Source organism: Trachemys scripta, chromosome 9, assembly GCF_013100865.1.
Source record: "Trachemys scripta elegans isolate TJP31775 chromosome 9, CAS_Tse_1.0, whole genome shotgun sequence".
In the NCBI taxonomy this organism is placed as follows: Eukaryota; Metazoa; Chordata; order Testudines; family Emydidae; genus Trachemys; species Trachemys scripta.
In genome coordinates this window covers 25926806-25948585 of record NC_048306.1, presented here as the reverse complement: position 1 = coordinate 25948585, position 21780 = coordinate 25926806, and the positions used below count along the sequence as shown (strand labels likewise).

Sequence of the window (21780 nt, the reverse complement as noted above, 5' to 3'; positions counted from 1 at the left end):
TGCCAGCTGTGAATACCAGAGTGTGGGAATGCAGCAGCCACAGCCCCTGCTGTTCTGACACATGGACTACTGGAGGTGCTGGGGGCTGAGCTAGCACCAGCTCCACTGACTGATTGCTCTGTACAGCAGGGGTTGCTTAGAGGGCACTTATGGCAGCCTTACAGCTCCTATATACTGACATAGCCAGTACAAAAAATGGTGGGGAAATGCTGGCTTGGCCCTTTGTGCCCTGCCCAGCTCCTGCACGTGCCTGGCCCTGGTGGAACCTAGTGACATGGTTCCAGTGATGCACGCTGCATCAAATTCCCCACTGTCCCGATATCAAGCCCTGCAACCTGGTGCTCACAAGCGGGGGAAATATCTCCTGTGGAGAATGTGCCACAGGCGGGAGACTGACATGGCCTGCCTGTCAGCTCCACACGTGTCCAACCTTCACTGGCTCAGGGACAGAAGCTGACGGTATTGTGAGGTGCCCCAGAACCCTGGCAGGCTGTAGCCTGTAGGGGGCACCAACGTGTGTCACCTGCTGCTCCAAGTCAGAGCTGTGACCCACACCTTGTATCTGCCCGTTTCTCACCTGCCGCTCAGTTCTGCTGCAGATGGGCAACTCTAGCTAACGCTAGGGACAAACAACACTTCAGGCTGTCCTTACTGGCAGTATGGCTCCAAGGTTCTGGCCAAAGGGAGTGGTGTAGGGTAGGACTCAGCACAGGGCAGGCAGTGGTGCTGAGTAGCGGGTGTGACACAGGCAAGGGGTATGGAACGTAGCACAGGGCCGAGGCTGAAAAGCAGCTGGCACCTTAGTCCCACAAATGGGAATCTCATATTATTCAGTTCAATTTTCTAAAATGATGCACTATTTGTTTTTTGATGACCAGGTGTCTGGTGATGGGATGGCCAGGCCAGATGCCACAGGCAAGATAGCACGGAGGGGCAGGGGATCTGAGGCTGCAGAGAGGGCATGGAGGATTGGGGCCCAAATGTCAGACAAGGGAATGCTAAGGCTCAACATAAATGCTGGCTGTGCCTTTGGACAGCAGGTGTCAAGAGAGCGGGTCAGTGCAAAGCATCATTAGTAAAACCAATCTTCAAGGGCCGTCACAGCAAAGCTCAGCAAAGCAAGGGGTTCTGAGTCTTCTCCTGAACCAGGAGCCTTTGGTCCTGTCTCACCGCAGCAGGAATCCAGCGGGTCCCCTTCGGGGGCTGCGAGAAGGCAGTGCTGGCAAAGGGAGGCAGGGAAGCTGAAAGGAGGGGTGGTGGCTCACCTACTTGTGATGGGGGATCAAAAAGCCAGTGACTTCCACTCCCTCCTCTTCCCCTCCCCCGACAAGTTTCTCACTGCCCTCCATTGCAGTGCAGTTTCTTTTCAGGCAGGCATCTGAGTCAGGGCACCCATTTCCCCTGCAGCTTCCAAGCCCCTGTATCCCCACTCTAGTCTAATCAGTGGGAGTGTCACAGTGTGGTGAATCTACAAAGGACCAGAAAGTTTGTTGGGCAATCCAAGAGGCAGCGAAGAGAGTGTATGAAATGGAGCAGAGGAAGGGCAAAGGGAATGAATAAGCGGGGAGCAATGAGGCTGCAGATCAGGGATTCTGGCTGGGTCTGTGCCCCTTGGATAGGCAGGCTTCAGGAGGGGGTGTTCTCAGAAGTGCACATTGAGCTGGTGAGCTGAATGGAAGGAGGGAGTTGGCACTGACAGCCTCTGGCTTCTGTCCCCGCCTCTCCCCACCCCTGGCCCTCCCTCTCCTTAGCACGTTGCTCAAAGAGCAAGCCTGAAACTTTGCAAGTGCCCAGGGAGAACAAAAGCTGTATGGTGACCAGGAGGAACTGCAACACCGGCTGGCCAGGGATGGGATCAAGCTTGGGCCCAGCCCAACACAGGGACACATATCACCTGAGGAACTGACCCTGAAACCAGGGAGAGCAGGTGAGGCTGGGCATGCGGGGAGACTGTGGAGTTCCTGTAGGGAGCTGTGGCAACATGGCCAGCCTGACCCAAAGGGCCACAGAGAGGTACTGCAAGAACCTGCACTAGGGTGACCAAAGTTCTTGATTTTGTAGGGACAGTCCCAATTTTTGGGTCTTTTTCTTATATAGGCTCCTCACCCCGATCCCAATTTTTGACACTTGCTGTCTGGTCACCCTTCTGCACAAAGGAGGGGGAGGGAGAAAACCCAGATCCTCTAGCTGTATTGGAGCCCTACGCCATCCTGTGGTGTTTAGGGTCTGGGATGAATTGTTGTGCTGCCACAAAACTAACCTTCTATCAACACCAGAGGCTCAGAAAGGCAAATAAACCCAAGTGAGGGAGGGTCCTGCCCTGGAGAGTGGGGTTCACTCCAGAACCAGCAACCAGCAAAACAAAATCAGCTGGGGAAAACAAAGGAGCAGTGGCCAGGACTGGGGAGACAATTACTTTGAGGGGAACAAATTTCACTCCAGGGCCCACACAAGACGTGCTCAGACACAGACTGTAACCGCTTTGAGGTTATCTTTTTGTTATCTGTGTGTACAGCGCCTAACACAGTGGGGCCCTGATTCCTGATGGGAGCCTCTGGCACCACCACAGTCCAAACACGGGTAATCGAACCCTCCCGAGCATGGAGTCCTGAGCTATCCCCTCCCAGCCCCACTGGCCCCACGTCCAGGCCAGCAGTGTTTGGGCTAACCTCAGCAGGCAAGCCACAATGGTACTATTCCTGCCCCTGAAGAGGAGCTGTCCCCAAGCTTCTCTAGGGATGGGGTCTGAGTTTTATGGGTGTTAAATAGAAATAGCTGAATGACTCACCGAGAGCAATGTGTGGCGTCACCAGGCAGAGCCCCGGCTCATGTCCCAACGTGGCTCCCTCCTCACTCAACACACCTCTTCCTCCTCACCCCAACATGGCTGCCTTCTTTGCCTCTTCTAACATGGCCTCCCCCTCCTCAATTCAACATGGCCACCCCCTCACCTTCTTCCTCACCCTACATGGCCACCTTGGTGTAAGGTAGACTTGCTCCTTGCACTGATCTTTGAAAGACTGCACAGGTTCCCTCCTGCCTCCCGAAAGGCGTGTGAAGGGTGAAATCCCCATGCATCCCATTGCATGAGGGTCTGTTGGGTGGGAACACTGGCTCCTGGCATCTTTCTGCTGACAGAGAAAAGGAAAGCGCCCTCACCTCCCATCCTGCCTGGCTGAGAAACTGGGTCACTGTGGGGAGAAGCAGGCTGCATGTGACGTGTGTGGCAGTGTTGGGCTGTGTCTTTAGCTTCAGGGAAAGGTCCTTGGGGACCTGGCCCCACTGTGCCTGTTTTTGCTGCTGCTGTGAGGGGAAGGCTCAAAGAGAGAAATTGGGTCATGCTCCCCTTGTGACAGAACTGTGGCATAGTGATTACAGACCAGGGGCCTTACACAGGAAGCTTTTACATTACTTCCTCTCTTGTTTTGCAATTTCCTAGAGGAGTGTGGAAGACGATGAAGGTGCGCCCCTCCCTACTAGAGTGACCAGATAGCGAGTGTGAAAAATTGGGACAGGGGATGGGGGGTAATAGGCCTCTATATAAGAAAAAGCTCCAAATATTGGGACTGTCCCTATAAAATCGGGACATCTGGTCACCCTACTCCCTACCCAGGTCACAGGATAACCCTGACTGGGTTTGTTCCTCAGCTGCTAAATCACCGAGATGCTTGTCTTTCTATCAGCAACTCCCAAATGCCCATCCCTGTATACAGTGCAATCTGCACTCCAACCCCCGGAGTGCTGGCTTAGGACACACACCCTTGCAATTTCCTGCCAAGAAAAGGTGCGTCACACAGATAGAACAGAGAATTATATCATTGGAAGGAGACAGGAGCTTTGAGCTGCTAAAGGAAAATCTGGGCTCTTTACTGACAGGCTCATTCATTTTATTGACACTTTTAAACTGCCTGTGTAAATATACAAACTAGGAGGCACCTGGAATAAAGTCACACAGTAGGGTTCAGTATCCTTTTCCAGCAGCGAGTGCAGGTGAAGGGAGTTTCATAGACTCCAAGGCCAAAAGGGACCACTGTGATCATCTAGTCTGACCTCCTGTACTGTGCATGCCACAGAACATCCCCAAAATAATTCCCAGAGCAGGTCTTTGAGGAAAACATCCAGTCTTGATTTAAAACTTGGCAGCAGGAAGCATTTGGTGCAGGCAGTGGGAGATGGGTAGTGGAACACATTTGACATGGGCAGTGGGAGATGGCAAGGCGTGTTGTGGGAGGGGGCGGCAGCAGTAGCGTAGCTAAGGGGGGTGCAGGGGAAGCAGCCGCTTCCCCTCAGCACATTTTCCAAAAGAGGCGCCAGCAGGCAGGGCCCACACTTCGCTCTGAAGCTTGGCCTGCCAGGCCAGCTGCTGGGCTCCTGCAGGCAAGGGTGGGCGGCACGGCGGGAGGAGCCATGGGAGGGGGCGGCACGGCCGGAGGAGCGAGGGGGGCTCGGAGGCGCTTTCAGCACGGAAAGCCGCTTGCGCGCTGTGCGCCCTGAGCCTTGGAGAGATGGGGGCGCTGCGCCCTAGCGCTCGGCCCCTCCCCAGCTCAGGCAGCAGGGCCCCGGGGTGGTATCCGGTGCCTGCGCCGCTGCTGGCGGGAGGGAGAAGCTGCTCAGTCTCCGGGGCCGTCTCAGCGCCCTGGAGTCGAGCCGGTGGGTGGGGAGCCTGGCTATGGTGCCCGGCTCCCGGCTGCAGCGCCCCAGGGAGGCGAAGGAAAGCCCCCCGCGCGGCGCGGCGATGCGGCTGGGAGCTGCGCGTCGATGAGCGTGGTGGGGCAGGTGGGAAGCTTGTGGCAGACCCTGGCGCTGCTCCGCCCCCCGCAGTGGTTCCCTGCAGGGGCTTGTACCATCCGGCTGCCGGAATCCCTGAGCCTCAGCCGTCGCCTCGCACATGGCAGCCTGCAGCGCGGCCGGAGGAGCGGGGGGGGGCGGACGGCTGGAGGAGAGGGTGGGGGCACAGCACATGGCAGCCTGCAGCGCGGCCGGAGGAGCGGGGCGGGGGGCACAGCACATGGCAGCCCGCAGCGCGGCCGGAGGAGCCATGGGGGGGGGGGGGGGGGGGGGGGGGGGGGGGGGGCGACCAGAGGGGGAGCCAGAGGGGGAGTGACCGGAGGAGGAGCCGGGGGGGGGGGCACCTTTTTAATATTTGCTCCCCCTGCTCTTAGAACCTGGTTATGCCACTGGGCAGCAGACTGTATTTGAAGTGGGCAGTGGGGGTCTGAGCAGGGCTAGGAGTGGGTGGTAGAGTACAGGCAGGGCCTGGAGTCTCAGTCTGCAGTTGAGGAGATTTCCTTCCTGTGTCAAAGGGCTGAGGCCAGTGCATACCCCCTTGATACTGGGCATTCCCTAGTGCCTCCATCAGCTGTGGCACTCACTGTTTCTTGGACACTGTAGATTTGCATGCATGGCCATTGCAGGGGCTGGTGCTTCACTAACAGCATTGCATGTGGGTTAGAAGCATAGGGGCTGCTTATGAGAGGGAGTCCATGCTGCTTGCCTGACACTGATTGAACATCTTTTTGGGGATCATCACTGTTCTACCCCTTACATCACCTCCCCCGCTATAGGCTCTGCCCTTCTCTTAGGCAGATGGGGCCCATTTCCTTCCAGAATCTGGCAATACTGCTCCTTCTGTTGGCTATCATCCTGCTGACCATGCAGCATGGCTACATTGCTATTTTTAGGGTGCTAGCTTGATCAAAGCTAGTGTGGGTATGTCTGCCTGAGCTGGAAATTACACCTCCAGCTCCACTGTAGGCATTCCCCATGTATCAGGGCCAGGAGCACTGACACATTCAGATGCAATAAGCCACAGTGAAGAAGTTTCTGAGGATCCCATTCTGTGCAGTGTATGGGACCTGAACCCTGCCCTCCCCCCCAATGCTTGATTTTTGTTTTGAATGAGATTACAAACTGGATTGATAAAGGTAATAGCAGTGAGGTAATAGACAGACTTCAGTAAGGCATTTGAGATGGTATCACACAAAATCAACACAGCACACATTAAAAACTGGTTAATTGACAGGTTTTAAAATGTAATTGTAAATGGGGACTCATGAATGCGTGGGTGTGTTTTCTAGTGGGTCCAGCAGGGATCAGTTCTTGGCCCTATGCTATTTACTATTTTTATCAATGAACTGACCGAAAACATAATGAACGGGGCAGGTCATTCAGATCACTTGATAAGCAGGGCGCAAGCAAACAATATGTTTTTATACATGTAAAGTCCTACATCTAGGAAGAAAGCATGCAGGCCATACTTACAGGATGGGAGATGCTATCTTGGGTAGCAGTGACTCTGAAAAGGACTTGGGGTCCTGGTGGATAATCAGCTGAACATAAGCTCCCAGTGCAACACTATGGTCAATAGAGCTAATGTGATCACTGAATGCATAAACAGAAACCTCAAGTAGAAGTAGGGATGTTATTATCACCTCTGTATTTGGCATCACTGCTAGAATACTGAATCCAGTTCTGGTACAGTCAGTTCAAGAAGGATGTTAATAAATTGGAGAAGATTCAGAGAAGAGCCATGGGAATGATTAAAACAGACTCCCAGTGCTCAAGCTATTTAGCTCAACAAACAGAAGGTTAAGGGGTGACTTGATCAGTCTATAAGTACCTTCATGGGGAAAGAGAATATCTTTTGTTAGACCAACTTCTGTTGGTGAGAGAGACAAGTTTTTGAGCTTACACAGAGCTCTTTTTCAGGGGCCCTCAAAAAGAGTTCAGTGTAAGCTCAATAACTTGTCTCTCTCACCAACGGAAGTTGGGCCAATAAAAGACATTACCTCATGGACCTTGTTTCTCTAATATTCTGGGACTGACTTGGCTCCGATATCTCTGGATAGATGGGGACAGGAGTTTGATAATAGAGGGCTCTTCAATCTAGCAGACAAAGGTGCAACAAGATCCAAGGGCTGGAAGTTGAAGCGAGAGAAATTCAGACTAGAAATAAGATGCAGTTTGTTAACAGTGAAGGTAATTGAGCATTGGAACTATTTACCCAGGGTTGTCGTGGATTTTCCATCAGAGGACATTTCTAAATCAAGATAGGATATTTTTCTAAAAGATTTGCTCTAGTTCAAACAGGAATGAATTCAGGGCAGTCCTATGTGTTATGCAGTTATGCAGACTAGATGATCACAATAGTCAATTCTGGCTTTGTAACCTATGAATCCTCAGTGCCCTGTCAAGGACACCTGAAATTGTGAAATTGGGAGCACTTTAGGCTGAGCAGCTGGGACTGGGAGGGATCCTGGAGAACCGCTACCGAGGATCCTCTTGGCTGGATGCAGAATCCTGTTCTTGTTCTGAGCTGCTCCAAGCTGCATCTGGCCTGAGAATGTCTTCCTGCATCCCATCTGGAGGGTGCTTCTTCTCATTTCCCCAGTCAGTTTCACAGCCAATGTCAACAGTGAGAGCAAATATAGAGCTCTGGCCCCAGGATAGCACAAACCTGATAGGAGTGATTGCTGGGAGGGGCAGGGCTGAGGGGAGGGCATCAGCAGGGAGGTGAGGGTGGGGAGGCAGGGGAGTGCCCCTTGATGATGAGCTGGACAGGGCATGGAGAGAAGCCGGGATCCCTCTCTGTGAGCTGGCAGCAGACGTGTCATATTGGGTGTCACTGTCTCACACCCTTCTGCCCTATGAGAAGATGAGCTTTTGGGAGCCTTGTTCTGCCACTATTGGTAACACTTCTTGAAGGAGGAACTCGCCCCAGAGCAGAGGGATTCCAAATGTCTCTTCCCTACCTTCCTCCTTGCCCTGGCCCTGCTCCATCCTCTTCAGGAGATGGTATCTATCTCCGGTATTCATAAGGCCCATCACCACAGCATTCAAATGTCAAACAACTAACATTTGCATGATGCAGCTCTTTGTCTCTTCCCATTCCTGGAAATGTTCTTCTCTTAGGGAGATGCCATTCCTAGGGGAGATCTCAGTGAAGAGATGGTTTTTGCCCCGAGATCTGAACAGGCTCAGCCTAAGCCACTCATGGAAGATTTGTTCTACAGCTGAGGTCTCATCACCACATAGAGCTCAGCAAACCTAAGTTCAGGGCAGAGTGTATCAGCCTTGGGGAGCTTTGTGTTATTCTGTTCTATATGGGAGATTCCCCAAATTACCCAGGGCAATTTCATGCCTGCTATTCTCAGTGACTCATTCCTTCAGTCCTGAAACTAGGCTCATTGTGCAATGTTGGGGAGTTTCCTGTGAAGTTTTGTAAAGAGGACACATCCACTTCTTCACTCTGTGAAATCCTAAACACCTTAAGCTGCTGTCACCAGTGAGATAATGTTGCTGTCCCCATGGTGAATTGCAGAGCTTACAGGGTTTCCATTTGTTAATCATTCCATCTTCTGAGATAAGGAGCTGTGGAATGTTCCCTATCTCCCAGCTGTCATGACATTTTACTGCCAGGTTATGTCCACTAAGGAGAGACCCTGGCACAGAAAGATGTGTCAGTTGAGAATCTGATAGTTGCTTCTATCTCAGGCTCTCTGCAGCCTCCAGTGCTAAAGGAGGAATGAGTAGTTACTATTTATCTTAGGGTTTTATAGTACCATCCACATAAAATCAACAATAAAATCCTTCCTTAGAGGTTTTTAAGGTCAGGCTTGACAAAGCTCTGGCTGGGATGATTTAGTTGGGGAATGGTCCTGCTTTGAGCAGGGAGTTGGACTAGATGACCTCCTGAGGTCCCTTCCAACCCTGATATTCTATGATTCTATGAACAATAGCAAAGTCCTTAGTGGACTTCATAAAGTCTCTCACACTCCTCCCTTTTCAGAATCAAAACTCTTTAGGGTAGAGTGTGGGGTTGTATTTTGGGGGGTGATAGTAGTGGGTAAGGGTTTGAAAATAGAAGGGGGTGTTCATATTGTGAGCACCACATAGAGTGGAAAGGCTTTCTCAAAGGGGAAGACCTTGCAGTGGTTCCTCAAGATAGTCAGGCTCTGGATTTGCTTGATCACCTCTGGAAGACTGTTCCATGCATTGTCCCCAGCCCTCATGTGCTTTGCCCAGGGCTTTGAGATTTTTATTGCTCCAGAGGAGTACAGCTGTCATGATGATTCACAGTTCAAAATTCAGTCCCCGCTGTAGCTGATCCATTAATTTCTTTGAAAATTAGGACCAAGGCCTTAAACTTGCCTTGGAGCAAGTGGAGGGACTTGAGCACAGGCCTGATAGGCTGCCATGAGCACATGCCATGGAGAAGGCGGGCAGCCACATTCTGTATCAGTTGGAGCCTGGGCATCATCTTGACATTCAGCTTCAGATATAATGATTTACTGTAACCCAGTCTGGAGGTGACAAATGCATCGATTAGTATGGACAGGTCCTTGTCCAGGGGGAATGGCTTAAGTTTCCTAACAATCTGAAGGTGAAAGAAGGCATTTTTGGAAACTGATACTGCCTGGTTATCCAGGCTTAGCAAGGAATCTAACAAGACTCTGAGGTTTTGTACCATTCTGACCAACAGGGACTGCATGCCTTCAATGGAAGGTGGAGACAACATCTTGGCCAGCTCTTCAAAGTGTTTCCTGTTTCCAACTAGCATCCTTTTGGTTTTGCTCAGGTTTAGCTTGAATAAGCTGCTCTTCATCCAAGAGCTTATTTCTTGTAGGCATTCTGACACTTCAGTAGTGGCAGTGGTTGCATCAATTGAGGATGAGATAAACAGTTGTGTCCTTGGCATACTGTTGGCAACTGAGCCCATGAGGTGTGTCTCTCTCTCCCAGTGGTCTCATGTAAGTAGTGAAGAGAAGCAGGGATATATAGTGTGGATCCAACAGGACCCAGCAGGTGAGGCCTTTGGAGAGGAAGAGCCACTACCCATCAACACTCTGGGTCTGTTGGAGAGGAATGATTGGAGTTACTGTAATGCTGAGCTGACTACTCCAGCTTTGTCACATAGGTATGTGTTAGTAGCACCTTGTGGTCCACTGTATCCAAGGCTTCAGAGAGGTCCAGCAGAGTGAGCATGGAGATCTGACCTGTGTCCATGACCATGAGAAGATTGTCTTTTAGTGTAACTAGAGTGACTTTTGTGCTGTGCCTTGAGCTGAACCCTGATTCTGAGATATCCAGTGTGTTGGCTGATGTCATATGTTGGAGCTATTTTCTCAATTATTTTGCCCAGATATGGGAGGTTGGAGACAGGATGGTAGCTGGAGAGATCTTCAGGGTCAAGTGTTGGCTATAGTTGACGACTGGGTGAACTATTGCATTTTCCAAGGAGTTTGGTAGGTGTGCATCTCTCAGGGGCACTGACTATTTCCATTAGGAGTAGGCAGACTTGTTATTCTTTGGCTTGTACCAGTCAGAAGTGGCATAGATCTGTTTCGTAGGCTGTGGCTCTAATATGTTTCAGGGCTTTTTGAGCTTTGGCTTGTGTGATTAAGCCAGACTCAGTCATAGACGATGGGGCAGGTAATACAAATCATGTCAGGGAGGAATTTCCTGTCCCAGTTAGCTCCATAGGTATTCGGCTGATCTTATCAGTGAAGTATGCTGACAGTTCTTCACAATGGTCGATGCTTGGCTCTGGAGTCTGGGCTACACAGTCGGAGTTGATTAACTGGTTTACTGTATGGAATAGCTCTGATGGCCCTGATTCTGCTGCATTGATTGTTGATGAGTAGAAGGCTCATTTTGACTCTGTTACTGCAGTGGCCTAGTCCTGGAAGTGTTGTTTGTGCTGCTGGCTGAGGGATTCAGAATGTTTTTTGCATCTCTGGATGCAAAACTTGAACTTTCTGTGTGTGTGCCTCAGCTGCTGTAGTTCATCTGTCAACCCTTGTGTCTTCTTGGTCAGTCGGGGGTGGGGGAAATGGATGGGTTGGGTGCCGATGGTAGTGGACAACAGGTGATTGTACTGTACTAACTCATTGGTACTTTGGCCTTGTGTTTGTGTGGCTTTTCTCCTAGGGCGAGTTGAAAACCTAGGGAGTTCAGGAGTCTTCAGCGGTGGACCAGCTTTGGTTGTTCATTACCATTGTGGAACGGCTCTGGTCTCTGCCTAGATGAGGAAGTGTATGATGGTGACATCTCCAATATCCAGTCCTAGACTGAAGATAGGCTTCAACATATGTGTGGCTGCATGTGTGAGTCCAGAGACTGCCTGGGAGAATCCCATGGTTTCCACGTGGTTACTACTAGAAAGAAAACTCCAACTGCTCCTTAGCAGCTGAGTGGACACAGGCTGGTCCCCACTGTTCCATTCACCCCATTTTATTCTTCCTTCCTTTCTGTATAGGACTGTTCAATAGAGCAGCTTCTGTCTGGGCAGCAAGCCAGATCTACACCACCCTTCAGTTAGGAGAGAAAGTGTTTAATGCTTCGCAGGGACACACCGGCCAAACCAATTGCCTGGTTGAAGTGGGCACCACTTCAAAATAAATCAAACTTCACCTGACCCAGAAGGATCTTCTAGCCAGTAAACACTCAAAGGAAGCCTCTACCGTGTGAATATTCAAAAAGGAATTGACAGACAGAGCCCTGGGGTGGGACATGGCAGCTGGTTCTATGGCCAGATTCTCAGCTGGTGTAAACTGGCATATTTCTATTAACTTCAATAGAGCACTACTGATTTATGAACCTGAAGATATCTAATCGATCACTGGGTATGTATATCACGCTCATCACATGATTGCTGATTAATATCAACATTCTATGGCACTTTAGGAGAGGAGAGAAAGAAGAATCCTGGATCCAATAGAAACTGCAAAGGAATTTTAGGGAAGCACAAGGTTACGTAAACTAGTTAGCTTAGGGGCAGGGCCGGTGCAACCCATTAGGTGACCTAGGCGGTCGCCTAGAGCACTAGCATTTGGGGGGTGGCATTTTGGGTCCTTTGGCGGTAACTGCGGCGGCCGGATCTTCGGCCGCCCCGGTTGTCATCGGCATTTAGGCGGAGGGAGCTGGGGCAGGGGGGGTGCGGGGAGGGCCGCCTGCAGCAAGTAAGGGTGTGGGGGGCAGCACGCAGGGGAACAGCTGATTGGTGCTGCAAGTCTGGGAGGTGGGAGAAGTGGAGCGGCGACAGCGTGCTCGGGGAGGAGGCGGAGCAGAGGTGAGCTGGGGCAGGGAGCTGCCGCACGGTTCCCTGGGCCGGGGGGAGCTGCCGTGGAGAGGGGTGCCTCAGGGTGGAGAGGGAGAGCTGCTGCGGGGGGAGCGCCTCAGGGTGGAGGGGGGTGGGGTGAGGAGCTGCCGCGGGGGGGCACCTTAGGACGGAGCAGAGAGCTGCCACAGGGCGGGGGGGGGGCACAAGGTGGAAGTTTCGCCTAGGGCGCAAAATATCCTTGCACCAGCCCTGTTCCTATCTNGGCCGGGGGGGGGGGGGGGGGGGGCACAAGGTGGAAGTTTCGCCTAGGGCGGGAAACATCCTTGCACCCGCCCTCCTTAGGGGGCTGAGAACCTGACATTCTTGTGAAAAGTATCACAGGTGGTTCAGCATTTCATCTCCTCTGGAATATCATGCCTCCCACAGCACAGTCACCTGGCATCACAGTGGGGTGTTGATTTAGCACTGACTCAGAGGGACAAGGGCCACCTCCTAAATCCCCAGCAACATTTCCTGTAGTGTCTGGATTTCCCTTGGTGTTTTCTCAAGCAAGTTGTTATAACCAAAGACAATGCTACAATCCTGCAGCATTCCCCACAGGAAAGCCAAGTCACAGCTTGCAGAAGTGTCCTGCATCTGGTAACAGCAGCTTCTGTGAAGGTTGCTAGACTTTCCTACTTTCCCATTTTTCTCATCTGTTTACAGTGGAATTGGCTGAGCTCCATTTGTTAATATTTGATAGGGCCTGTCTGCCCTCTGAACTCAAGGCGTTTGCTCTCCAAGGATACTAAATATAATTTAGCTCTGTAATAAACCTATGCAGCAATCTGCACCTTTGGTAGCTGGAGGGGAATTGCAGAGAGTGTTTAGTTTGGGCTTCAAGATCCAGTTCCATCTAGAACACAAGTAAATACTGCAATCAAGAGATATGATTGACACTAGCATTGGATGTCCTGCAGGTGGAAACCTACAGCAGTCTCATATGCACCCTCTGCATGTCAGTCTCACCTGCATCCCAGTCCACCTGGAGGATTATTATTACTGTAGGTCCAGGAACCGCAGTCAAGGATCAGGGCCCCGTTGTACTAGGCACTGTACAGCCAAGTAATGAGGAAGATAGTCCTTGCCACAGAGAGCTCATAATCTACTGTCAGATAGGATAAAACAGGTGGATGAAAGAGACAAACAGGATGGGAGGTTGCTATAACAAAATAAACAGAGGTCTGGCTACTGCAGGCTTCTGCCCTGCACCACTGTAAACCAGCATCCCCACTACCATGCACTATCACCTTGTCTTCTTCTGAACATGTCTACAGTTGTGAGCCACATGCAGCTTCTCTGGGCATCATGCTCTTGATGAGAAGAATGTAGCAATTTCATTAAGTCATAGATTTTAAGACCAGAAAGTATTATTAAGACAATCTAGTCTGACTCCCAGTATAACACAGGCCAGAGAACCATACCCAATATACTCTGTATCAAGCACATAACATGTCTATTAGAAAACGATCCAGTCTTGATTTAAAGACTTCAAGTGATGGAGAATTCACCGCATCCCTAAGGATGGTGTTCCAGTGGTTAATTAACCTCACTGTAAAAAATACGCACCTTATTTCTAATGTGAATGCACCTAGCTTCACCTTCCAACCTTTGGATTACATTATGCCTTTTTCTGCTAGATTAAAGAGCTGTCTGCTATCAAAAATCTTTCCCCCCACGTAGATACTAATAGCTGTGATCAAGTCACCTCTCAACCTTCTTTTGGTTAACTTGATAGATAGAGTGAAAGCATTAAGAAGCTCAAAGGCATGTTTTCCAGATCTCCAGTCATTCTTTTAGCTCTTTTTGGAACCCTTTACAATTTTTCAACATTCCTTTTGAAAAGTGGACAGCAGAACTGGACACACTATTCTAGTGGTGGTCTGACTACTGCCCCATGCAGAGATAATACCAGCTCCCTACTCCTACATGTATGCCCTAAGGTCATATTTGCCCTTTTTGCTACAGCATTGCACTGGGAGCTCATGTTAAACAGGTTACCTACCATGACCCTTCAGTCCTTGTCAGTGTCACTGCATTCTAGAGTACTGTGTTCCATCATTTAATGTGACCTACATTCTTTGTTGCTAATATGACTTGCAACTGGCTGTATTAAAATGCATATTATTCAAATGATAACACCTTACTGAGCGATCCAGGTTAGCCTGGACAACTGGTCTGTCCCCATCATTATTTACCAATTTTTGTGTCATCTGAAATTTTACCAGTAGTGGTTTTAGCTTTTCTTCCGGATTATTGATAAAACTATTTAATAGCATTAGGGCCAAGAACAGGCCCCTGCTAGGAACACCCACATTGGATGACTATTCCCTGTTTACGGTTATTTTGTGAGATTATTTTTAATCCATTTAATCCTCTGATGCTGCAAATGGTGGTGGGAATGACCAGCCAGTCAGTCACTGGTGCAAAAGACAGATCTAAGTTAGCGCCCTTTACAGCCAAAATATATATTTTCTCCATCCCCAGCTTCTGGCAAGAAGCTTGCCCCTCACAACAGGGCTTCAGAGACGGTTTCTGCAGGTTGCTGATCTCAGGACAATCCATTGTGAGAAGGATTACCAGCAGATGTCTGTAGATTCAGGTTTCAGAGTGGTAGCCATGTTAGTCTGGTTGGTGATGGGATGTGGCCCAGACTTAGTGGCAATCCTGAGAGCACTGGGGCCTGCTGGGCACCGCTTACCCTGCGCTCCTGCTCTGGGATTGAGAGGCCAAATACTGTAGATACCCTTTATTCTTGGAGGGGGCCCTGTCACCCAGCACACCATTCACCAGCTAATGCCTTTTGGCCTTGCCCTTGATGTGACTTTGGCCTTTTGTTAATGGAGCTACACAATTGTTGGCTTCACAGTGGAACGGGCACTGGGGCATGGTGGTAAAGCAAGTGTGCCCAGGTCATCCAGTGCCTGCCTGGAGCAGCTGCTTTGCTTCAGTTAGCTGCACTTTTGTCCTCTGTGACACTAGGAGCTTTTGGTGAGTTTTGTCATTTGCCTTCTCCTGATTTCTGCCTGTGGTCCCTCATTGCAGCTGGTGCCCTGGGTGACGGGCTGCTGCCTTTCTGAAAATGCCAGGCAGGTAAATGAGCTAATTTCAAAATCTTTAGGGAGATTCTGGGGGCTGCTGAGGTACTCAGAACCTTCTGGGGCCCGATGCCCCCATGGGATGAAGCTAGTGGATGCAAGTTACTCATCTCCTGCAGGGGAGAATCAGGACTCTGGGCTGTAGATATTCTGAGATGCAAGTGGAGCCATTTTATGGCTCTTTCCCTGCCCTGGGGATTCATTTGCCAGACACACACAATTCCTGGGCCCCTGCTGTTGATGTGCAACCTGGGACATATCCGACCTGGATTCTGAGCTCACAGCTGCACTGGGATGAGACTCAGCTTTATAATGACTCTTCTCTGTGTGGCTCAGAGATCAATGTTCTGGAACTGGGAATGCCTCCAATTCGGGGGAAGCTGAGGCCCCTCTCAATGCTGATGGACAATGTTCTTCCAAGAGGCCCCTTTAGCAGCTCCTCAGGGATTTCTCCAGAGCAGAATGTGCCTCCAGGTGAGACTCTTTCCACTCCAGTGACCCTACACTCTTTCCTTTGTAAATCACCCCTCTGGGATTTGCAGCAGCATTGAGGACATGCTAATTAGTCTGAATCAATTTTTGAGAGGCTGTGCTGGCATCGAGTGTGGGGCTGCTATGGCTCACAAAGGTCTCATTGTTAGGAAAACAGTGGGATTATCTGAGTAGCTGCTAGAGTTTGGGGTGGCGGGGAGAGAAACAGGCTTTTCTTCTGACGCATACTTGTAGGGTTTCATAGGTGCTTTGTGTCACTCAGGGGGCTTAGAAAGGGGAGTTATCAAATCTTCCTTGGCTGGGTAAAGGCCCAAAGGCGGGAGGCATTGGAAAACCCCCATAAATGATCATCAAAGCAGCAGGAGTGCCTGGGAGAGGAAGATCTGGCCCCCTGGATTCTTCATATCTGACAGCGGCTGAGATCAGTGATTAACAGATGTTTTTATTATTGCCTTTTCAGAGATCGGCTTCAGGCAATGGCCACTTCGGTGGGGACATTCCCAGCTGCTCTGTTGACTCCAACACCTGCTTTCCAGCTGACAGCAAATACCACCAGCGAAGGTGAGGAGAATTGCGTCTTCAATGAGGAGTTTAAATTCATCTTGCTGCCCGTGTCCTATGGGTTTGTCTTTGTGGTGGGGCTGCTGCTCAATTCCTGGGCCTTGTGGATGTTCATCTGTAAGATGAGGCCCTGGAACGCCACCACCACCTACATGTTCAATCTGGCTGTCTCAGACACTCTGTACGTGCTTTCTCTCCCCACCCTGGTCTATTACTATGCTGACCGCAACAACTGGCCCTTTGGGGAGGGACTCTGCAAGATTGTGCGCTTCCTCTTCTATGCCAACCTATACTGTAGCATACTCTTCCTCACCTGCATCAGCGTGCACCGCTACGTGGGGATCTGCCACCCCATTCAATCACTCGGGTGGGTGAAGACCAAGCATGCCCGCCTCATCTGCGTGGGTGCGTGGTTCATTGTCACCATCTGCCTCATACCCAACCTGATCTTTGTCACCATCAGCACCAGCGGCAACAACACTCTTTGCCATGACACCACCAAGCCCGAAGAGTTTGACCACTATGTGCACTACAGCTCTTCAATCATGGCCCTCCTCTTTGGCATCCCCTTTCTGGTGATCGTCGTGTGCTACAGTCTGATGGCTAAGAGGCTTTGGAAACCCAGCCCATCCAGCTCCAACCAGAGCATCCCCTTCTACAAGAAACGCTCTATCAAGATTATCATCATTGTAATCACAGTCTTTGCCATCTGCTTCCTACCCTTCCACATCACACGGACACTGTACTATACTGCCAGGCTCTTCCAAGCCAACTGCAGGACCCTCAACATTGTCAACTTCACCTACAAGATCACACGGCCTCTGGCCAGCATCAACAGCTGCATAGACCCCATCCTGTACTTCCTGGCTGGGGATAAGTACAGGGGAAGGCTGCGTCGGGCTGCGCTCAAAATGCCCAAATCTGAGAACCCATCTACTCTAGCCCTTGTCTCACAACTCAAGAAGAATGGCTTCTCCACCTCCCGAGGTGCCAGCTACTCCATCAATGATGCCTGAGAAAAGGGGGTGAAACTGACAGACAATGGATGCAGCAAGGGGTATTGAAAGAGCTAGAGCCTGGGGAGCCAGTATGCATCTAGGCCAGAATGTGGGACCAGCATTAGGGAAGCCAGTAGAGTTGCTGGGTTAGTCTCACTCCAGAACGGAGGTCTTCTCCATCTCCTCCTAATCTCTGTGAATTATTTCCCCACTGTGCTGTGTCTGCTTCTCACACAAACATTCTGGCACCAGGTTTAACCTCTGAATGCTTTTGAACTAGGTGGTTTACATTCCCACTCTCCGAGCATGCTCCACCCCCTCACACAGACCAAACATCCATCTCAGAGCCAGGGATATTCCCTGTCTTGTCACAGCATGGGAGAACTGCCCAGAGTAATGCCAATGGGAGTGCAGAGAGAAGAGACCCCTACGTCCCATAAGGAAATGGAGGAGGCCAGAGGGATTGTCTTATGAAGAGTACGAGAGACTCACAGGTAGCGAATTCCCTGCTTCAGACGCAAGTGGACAAGGCAGCCAGGGCAGGCAAGGAAGCACTTTCAGGGCACTGGTTCTAGCAATGCAGAAGAGAGACTGGGGCTGGCTCTGGCAGGATGCAGGTGATGGGGTAGGGATGCACACAGAGTTAAAGCCTGCGGAGTGGCCATGGAATTGTGTGTGTATTGTACATGCTGTTACATGTCTCGGTCCCTTTGTGTATGGGAGGGCATGACTCACCCTTTAACTAACAGAGAAGGCACCACAGCACCTTTGCTCCCAACTCTCCTAGCTCCAGGTGGTTGGAGGGTGGGCAGAGCCCCCAGGACAATGAAGCCCATGAAAGCAACTAATTGATCCATGAATAAAATGTTTTCCTGAGCAATTTTCCTAAGGCCCAGGACTGTTTCCCTCCCTATTGCCACCAGGAAATCAATAAACAGGAGAGAACTGGCATGCATGAGAATCTTTTAAATGCCTCATTGAAGGTCCATTTGGCGCAGCCAGGCTGTGACGTGTCCATTGCTGAAAGCTGAGAAAGGATGGAATGCCAGGTGACATGTCTGCCCGGGCTCAGTGGCTTGGCACATTTCCTTCGGGCTTCAGGAGAGTTCAGAGCCAGTTTCACCCCTCAGGACTCTTGGAAATGGCCAGAGTGAGTTTTCCATTGCAGTCAGAGTGGGGAAATAACTGAGGGCACACCTGCTACCTCCTGATAGGTCTTGTAAAGGGGAAGGCCCAGGTGGTTTCCCAGGGCCTCCAAAGCAGGTCTTAGATGATTTGTGAGGTTGGTATTGTACCGAATGGAGACTCCAAGCTCAGCATGTTTTACAGCTACATTGCTCCTGCTGGGGAAATTTTCCCAGTCCCTTTAGATCTGCACTTAGTGGGCTCAAGTATTCAAATGAAAGGTTTGAGACTCAAGAAGAAAGGCCTGTGGTAGGAAGGGGGCATTTCCCCTGCTTTTTTGCTAATTTTCCCCACCAGATCATACCTGAAATGGCTTTCACACACCCCAGCACCATCCACCCCCACTCCCACCATGTCTCAGTGCCTCTTGCCCAACTGAGGATGGGCTTGTTTACATAGGTTCTGGCATTTCAGCCTCTGAAATATGCCCCTTAGATTCGTGGTGAGAGTCAAGAGGCAAGGAAGAGTCACCACTTAATGTTCCATTTTTCTCTGCCAAATATTAGCTGAACTCCAGCAAGCATTTCTAAAGCCAGTGAAACGCTTCCCCCAGCCCCCGACAAGTCCCTAGCGTGACCTGACTTGGCACCACATGTGTTAGCATTTCTGCAAAGAAGCCAGGAAATTGGGAGTGTAAAGTACATAGAGGCACTATAATAGGAAGTTAACAAGCTCTTTAGAATGTTTCCTTTATTGGTATTTACTTTTGAAATGTTTGCAGAGCTCTATTGTTTAATTGTGTGGGCATATGGTGCTATCCGCTAGGGAGTATACAGGTGAGCGTGTAAAGTGCTCCAGCGATAATGCTGGATGATACTAATGCACTAGGTTGTAATGAATTAGATATTCCATATTCTAGAATTCATGAGCCCAGCCTGCCTTCTGTGGGGAGCAGAGCTAGGGCAGGAAGGGGGTCCTGCCCCTGTGCATGTCTATCTCTGCCAATGGGAATTTGAGAGGGGAGCTGCAAAGCAACCCATTTTGTCCTCCCCACAGGATTGTGTTCATATGACTTAGCCTGGCCTCATGGGTGATCTTTGCTTTCAAAGCTGCTGTCATCTACGCCCAAGGAACAGCTCACCAGGATGCCCCTGGCCTGGGCCCAGCACTGGGCACTATCCAATCACCAACTTTCCCTTCAGTGAAGCAAAAGCTTTAAGCTAACGGATGGGTCTTGTGCCATCACCTTCTCTGCTTGCAGAGGCTGGAGGGTCAGGTGCAGAAGCTGCCCTCTACCCCTGAATACTCTCCAAGGCCAGAAACAAGTTTCCTAGCTGTTTATTCTTGGCCTGGTTCTCTCACTCCTGTGCAGGGTGCTTTGCACCAGGTGCTGATACCTCCCCCTCAGAGGTACTGAATTTCAGTGGGGCTGTAGGCATGCAAATTGCTTTGGGAGCTTTGGAAATGGAGGAAATTATTACCACTCTTTCAGCCCTGTTTCCTCACAGACTCCGTGGCAAGCAGTACCTGCCTGTGCTGTGCCCGATCTGCATCCTCCAGGGTTTAGTACCAGCATGTCCCATGAGCGGGGCTAATCCATGCACTACTTTGCCTCCAATACTGCAGTACGGGTGGCCTCAGACATTCCCCACTCGGAGGCCCTCAGCAGCTGCTCCAGCAGGCATCAGGCTGAGGCTTTACTCACAAGTGATGGCAGTAGCAGAGCAGCTTTTGTTTTATGGAGTCGAGCTCCTCAGGGAGGTTAATCCCAGCCTCAATGCTGGGATTTCCCCACGCTGGTACCAGCTGCCTGATGTTACTCACTCAGCTTGGGAAAAAAAAACACTAACCCAGGGGTAGGCAACCTATGGCACGGGTGCCGAAGGCGGCACACGAGCTGAGTTTCAGTGGCACTCACACTGCCCGGGTCCTGGCCACTGGTCCGGGGGGGGCTCTGCATTTTAATTTAATTTTAAATGAAGCTTCTTAAACATTTTTAAAACCTTATTTACTTTACATATAATAGTAGTTTAGTTATATATTATAGACTTCTAGAAAGAGACCTTTTAAAAACCTTAAAATGTATTACTGGCACACCACACCTTAAATTAGAGTGAATAAATGAAGACTTGGCACACCCCTTCTGAAAGGTTGCCGACCCCTGCACTAACCCCTGGGACCTGAGCTAAGCACCAGGGGCTGGGTGCAGAAGCTCCTGGCTGGGGAGCAACCCAGTTACATTCCCCTGGCATCATTAGAATCTTCTCACCCCAAAGAACCTAGAGCTAGGTCAGGACCCTCCACTCAATGCTCCCATAAGGTGTCACAGCCCCACATTCTGGGCCTCCAGGCATGGCAGCAGAGCATAGCTGAGAGCCACTGAGGTAGCTCAGAGCAGAATTACAGGGCCCCAGGCAATTGGAAGAGAGCCCAGCAATAGAAGCTGTGATCACAGGAGCAACCCTGCCATTCCATTAAGCTACCATGCACAGGGGCATGTGATAGACCCTTTGTCATTTGTATAGTGGGAGCAGCAGGCTAGCTGCCCCCTCAACCAGCACAGGAAGGACCTGAAGGGGGAGCCAGGTTCACTGCTCAAGAAAGCCGTCTTCAGCAGAGAAGGGCTAGTGCACCCCTTTGGGCTGAATCCTATTGAATCCTTGGAACAACATGCAGCGGCCTCCCTTCTCCAAAGAACAATAAGGTATGTTTGAAAGCCCTTCGGAGTGTGTGCTCTGAGCTTGTGCACGGAGGGGTGTATGTATCTGTATATGTGAACCTTCACATGTGTAAGGAACAGTGTGTGTTTGTGTGCATGTCTGGATATGGAGGGGGATGTCCAGGCACATACATACATACGTGCCAAGAATCTAACCATGCATGTGTATGGACTACCGCATGGTGCTTCCCCTCCTGCAGAATTGCCTTCTTCTCACACAGCGTGGGCCATGTCAGTATGAGATTTATAAAAATGTATTCAACACAAAATCATTGAGGTGAGCTCAGTGGACAAGCCCCATTAGATTGTCCCATCCAGCCCTGAAGCCAAAGCAGGACTGGCCCCTGCAGCACAGTCCAGTCCTACTGTTTTGTCAGACCCAGCCTGAAATGCCCCAGGTCCTGGGGCTCACACCCCTTCCCTGGAGAGACAACACCCAAGCTCAGTAACCTCACTGACAGGAAGTTATCCCTGAGAGTCTGTATTTTCTCACCAGTTGCCTTCAAACCTCCTAGTTACACTTGCCTTTACTCGTAACTAGCCTCTTGCTCTCCCTCAGGGGACACACTTGTCAGGTTTGCAGACTTGGCCCACCCCACTGTCACTCTAGGCTTTCCCTCCAGGCTCCTGGTAGTTTTTCTTGCTCTATTCTCATCCCCTTCCTAGGATCAATCTCTTTGTGGTCAC

General features: G+C 50.5%; 1 protein-coding gene across 1 annotated transcript; it reads left to right on the top strand.

Moving 5' to 3' along the window:
• Window positions 1-1846: 1846 nt before the first annotated feature.
• P2RY4 (pyrimidinergic receptor P2Y4) lies at window positions 1847-18464 on the top strand. The gene is made up of 2 exons (XM_034781339.1): window positions 1847-1927; window positions 16151-18464. The coding sequence occupies exon 2, from the start codon at window positions 16167-16169 to the stop codon at window positions 17265-17267; it is 1101 nt and encodes a 366-aa protein (XP_034637230.1). The 5' UTR covers window positions 1847-1927; window positions 16151-16166; the 3' UTR covers window positions 17268-18464.
• Window positions 18465-21780: the final 3316 nt, after the last annotated feature.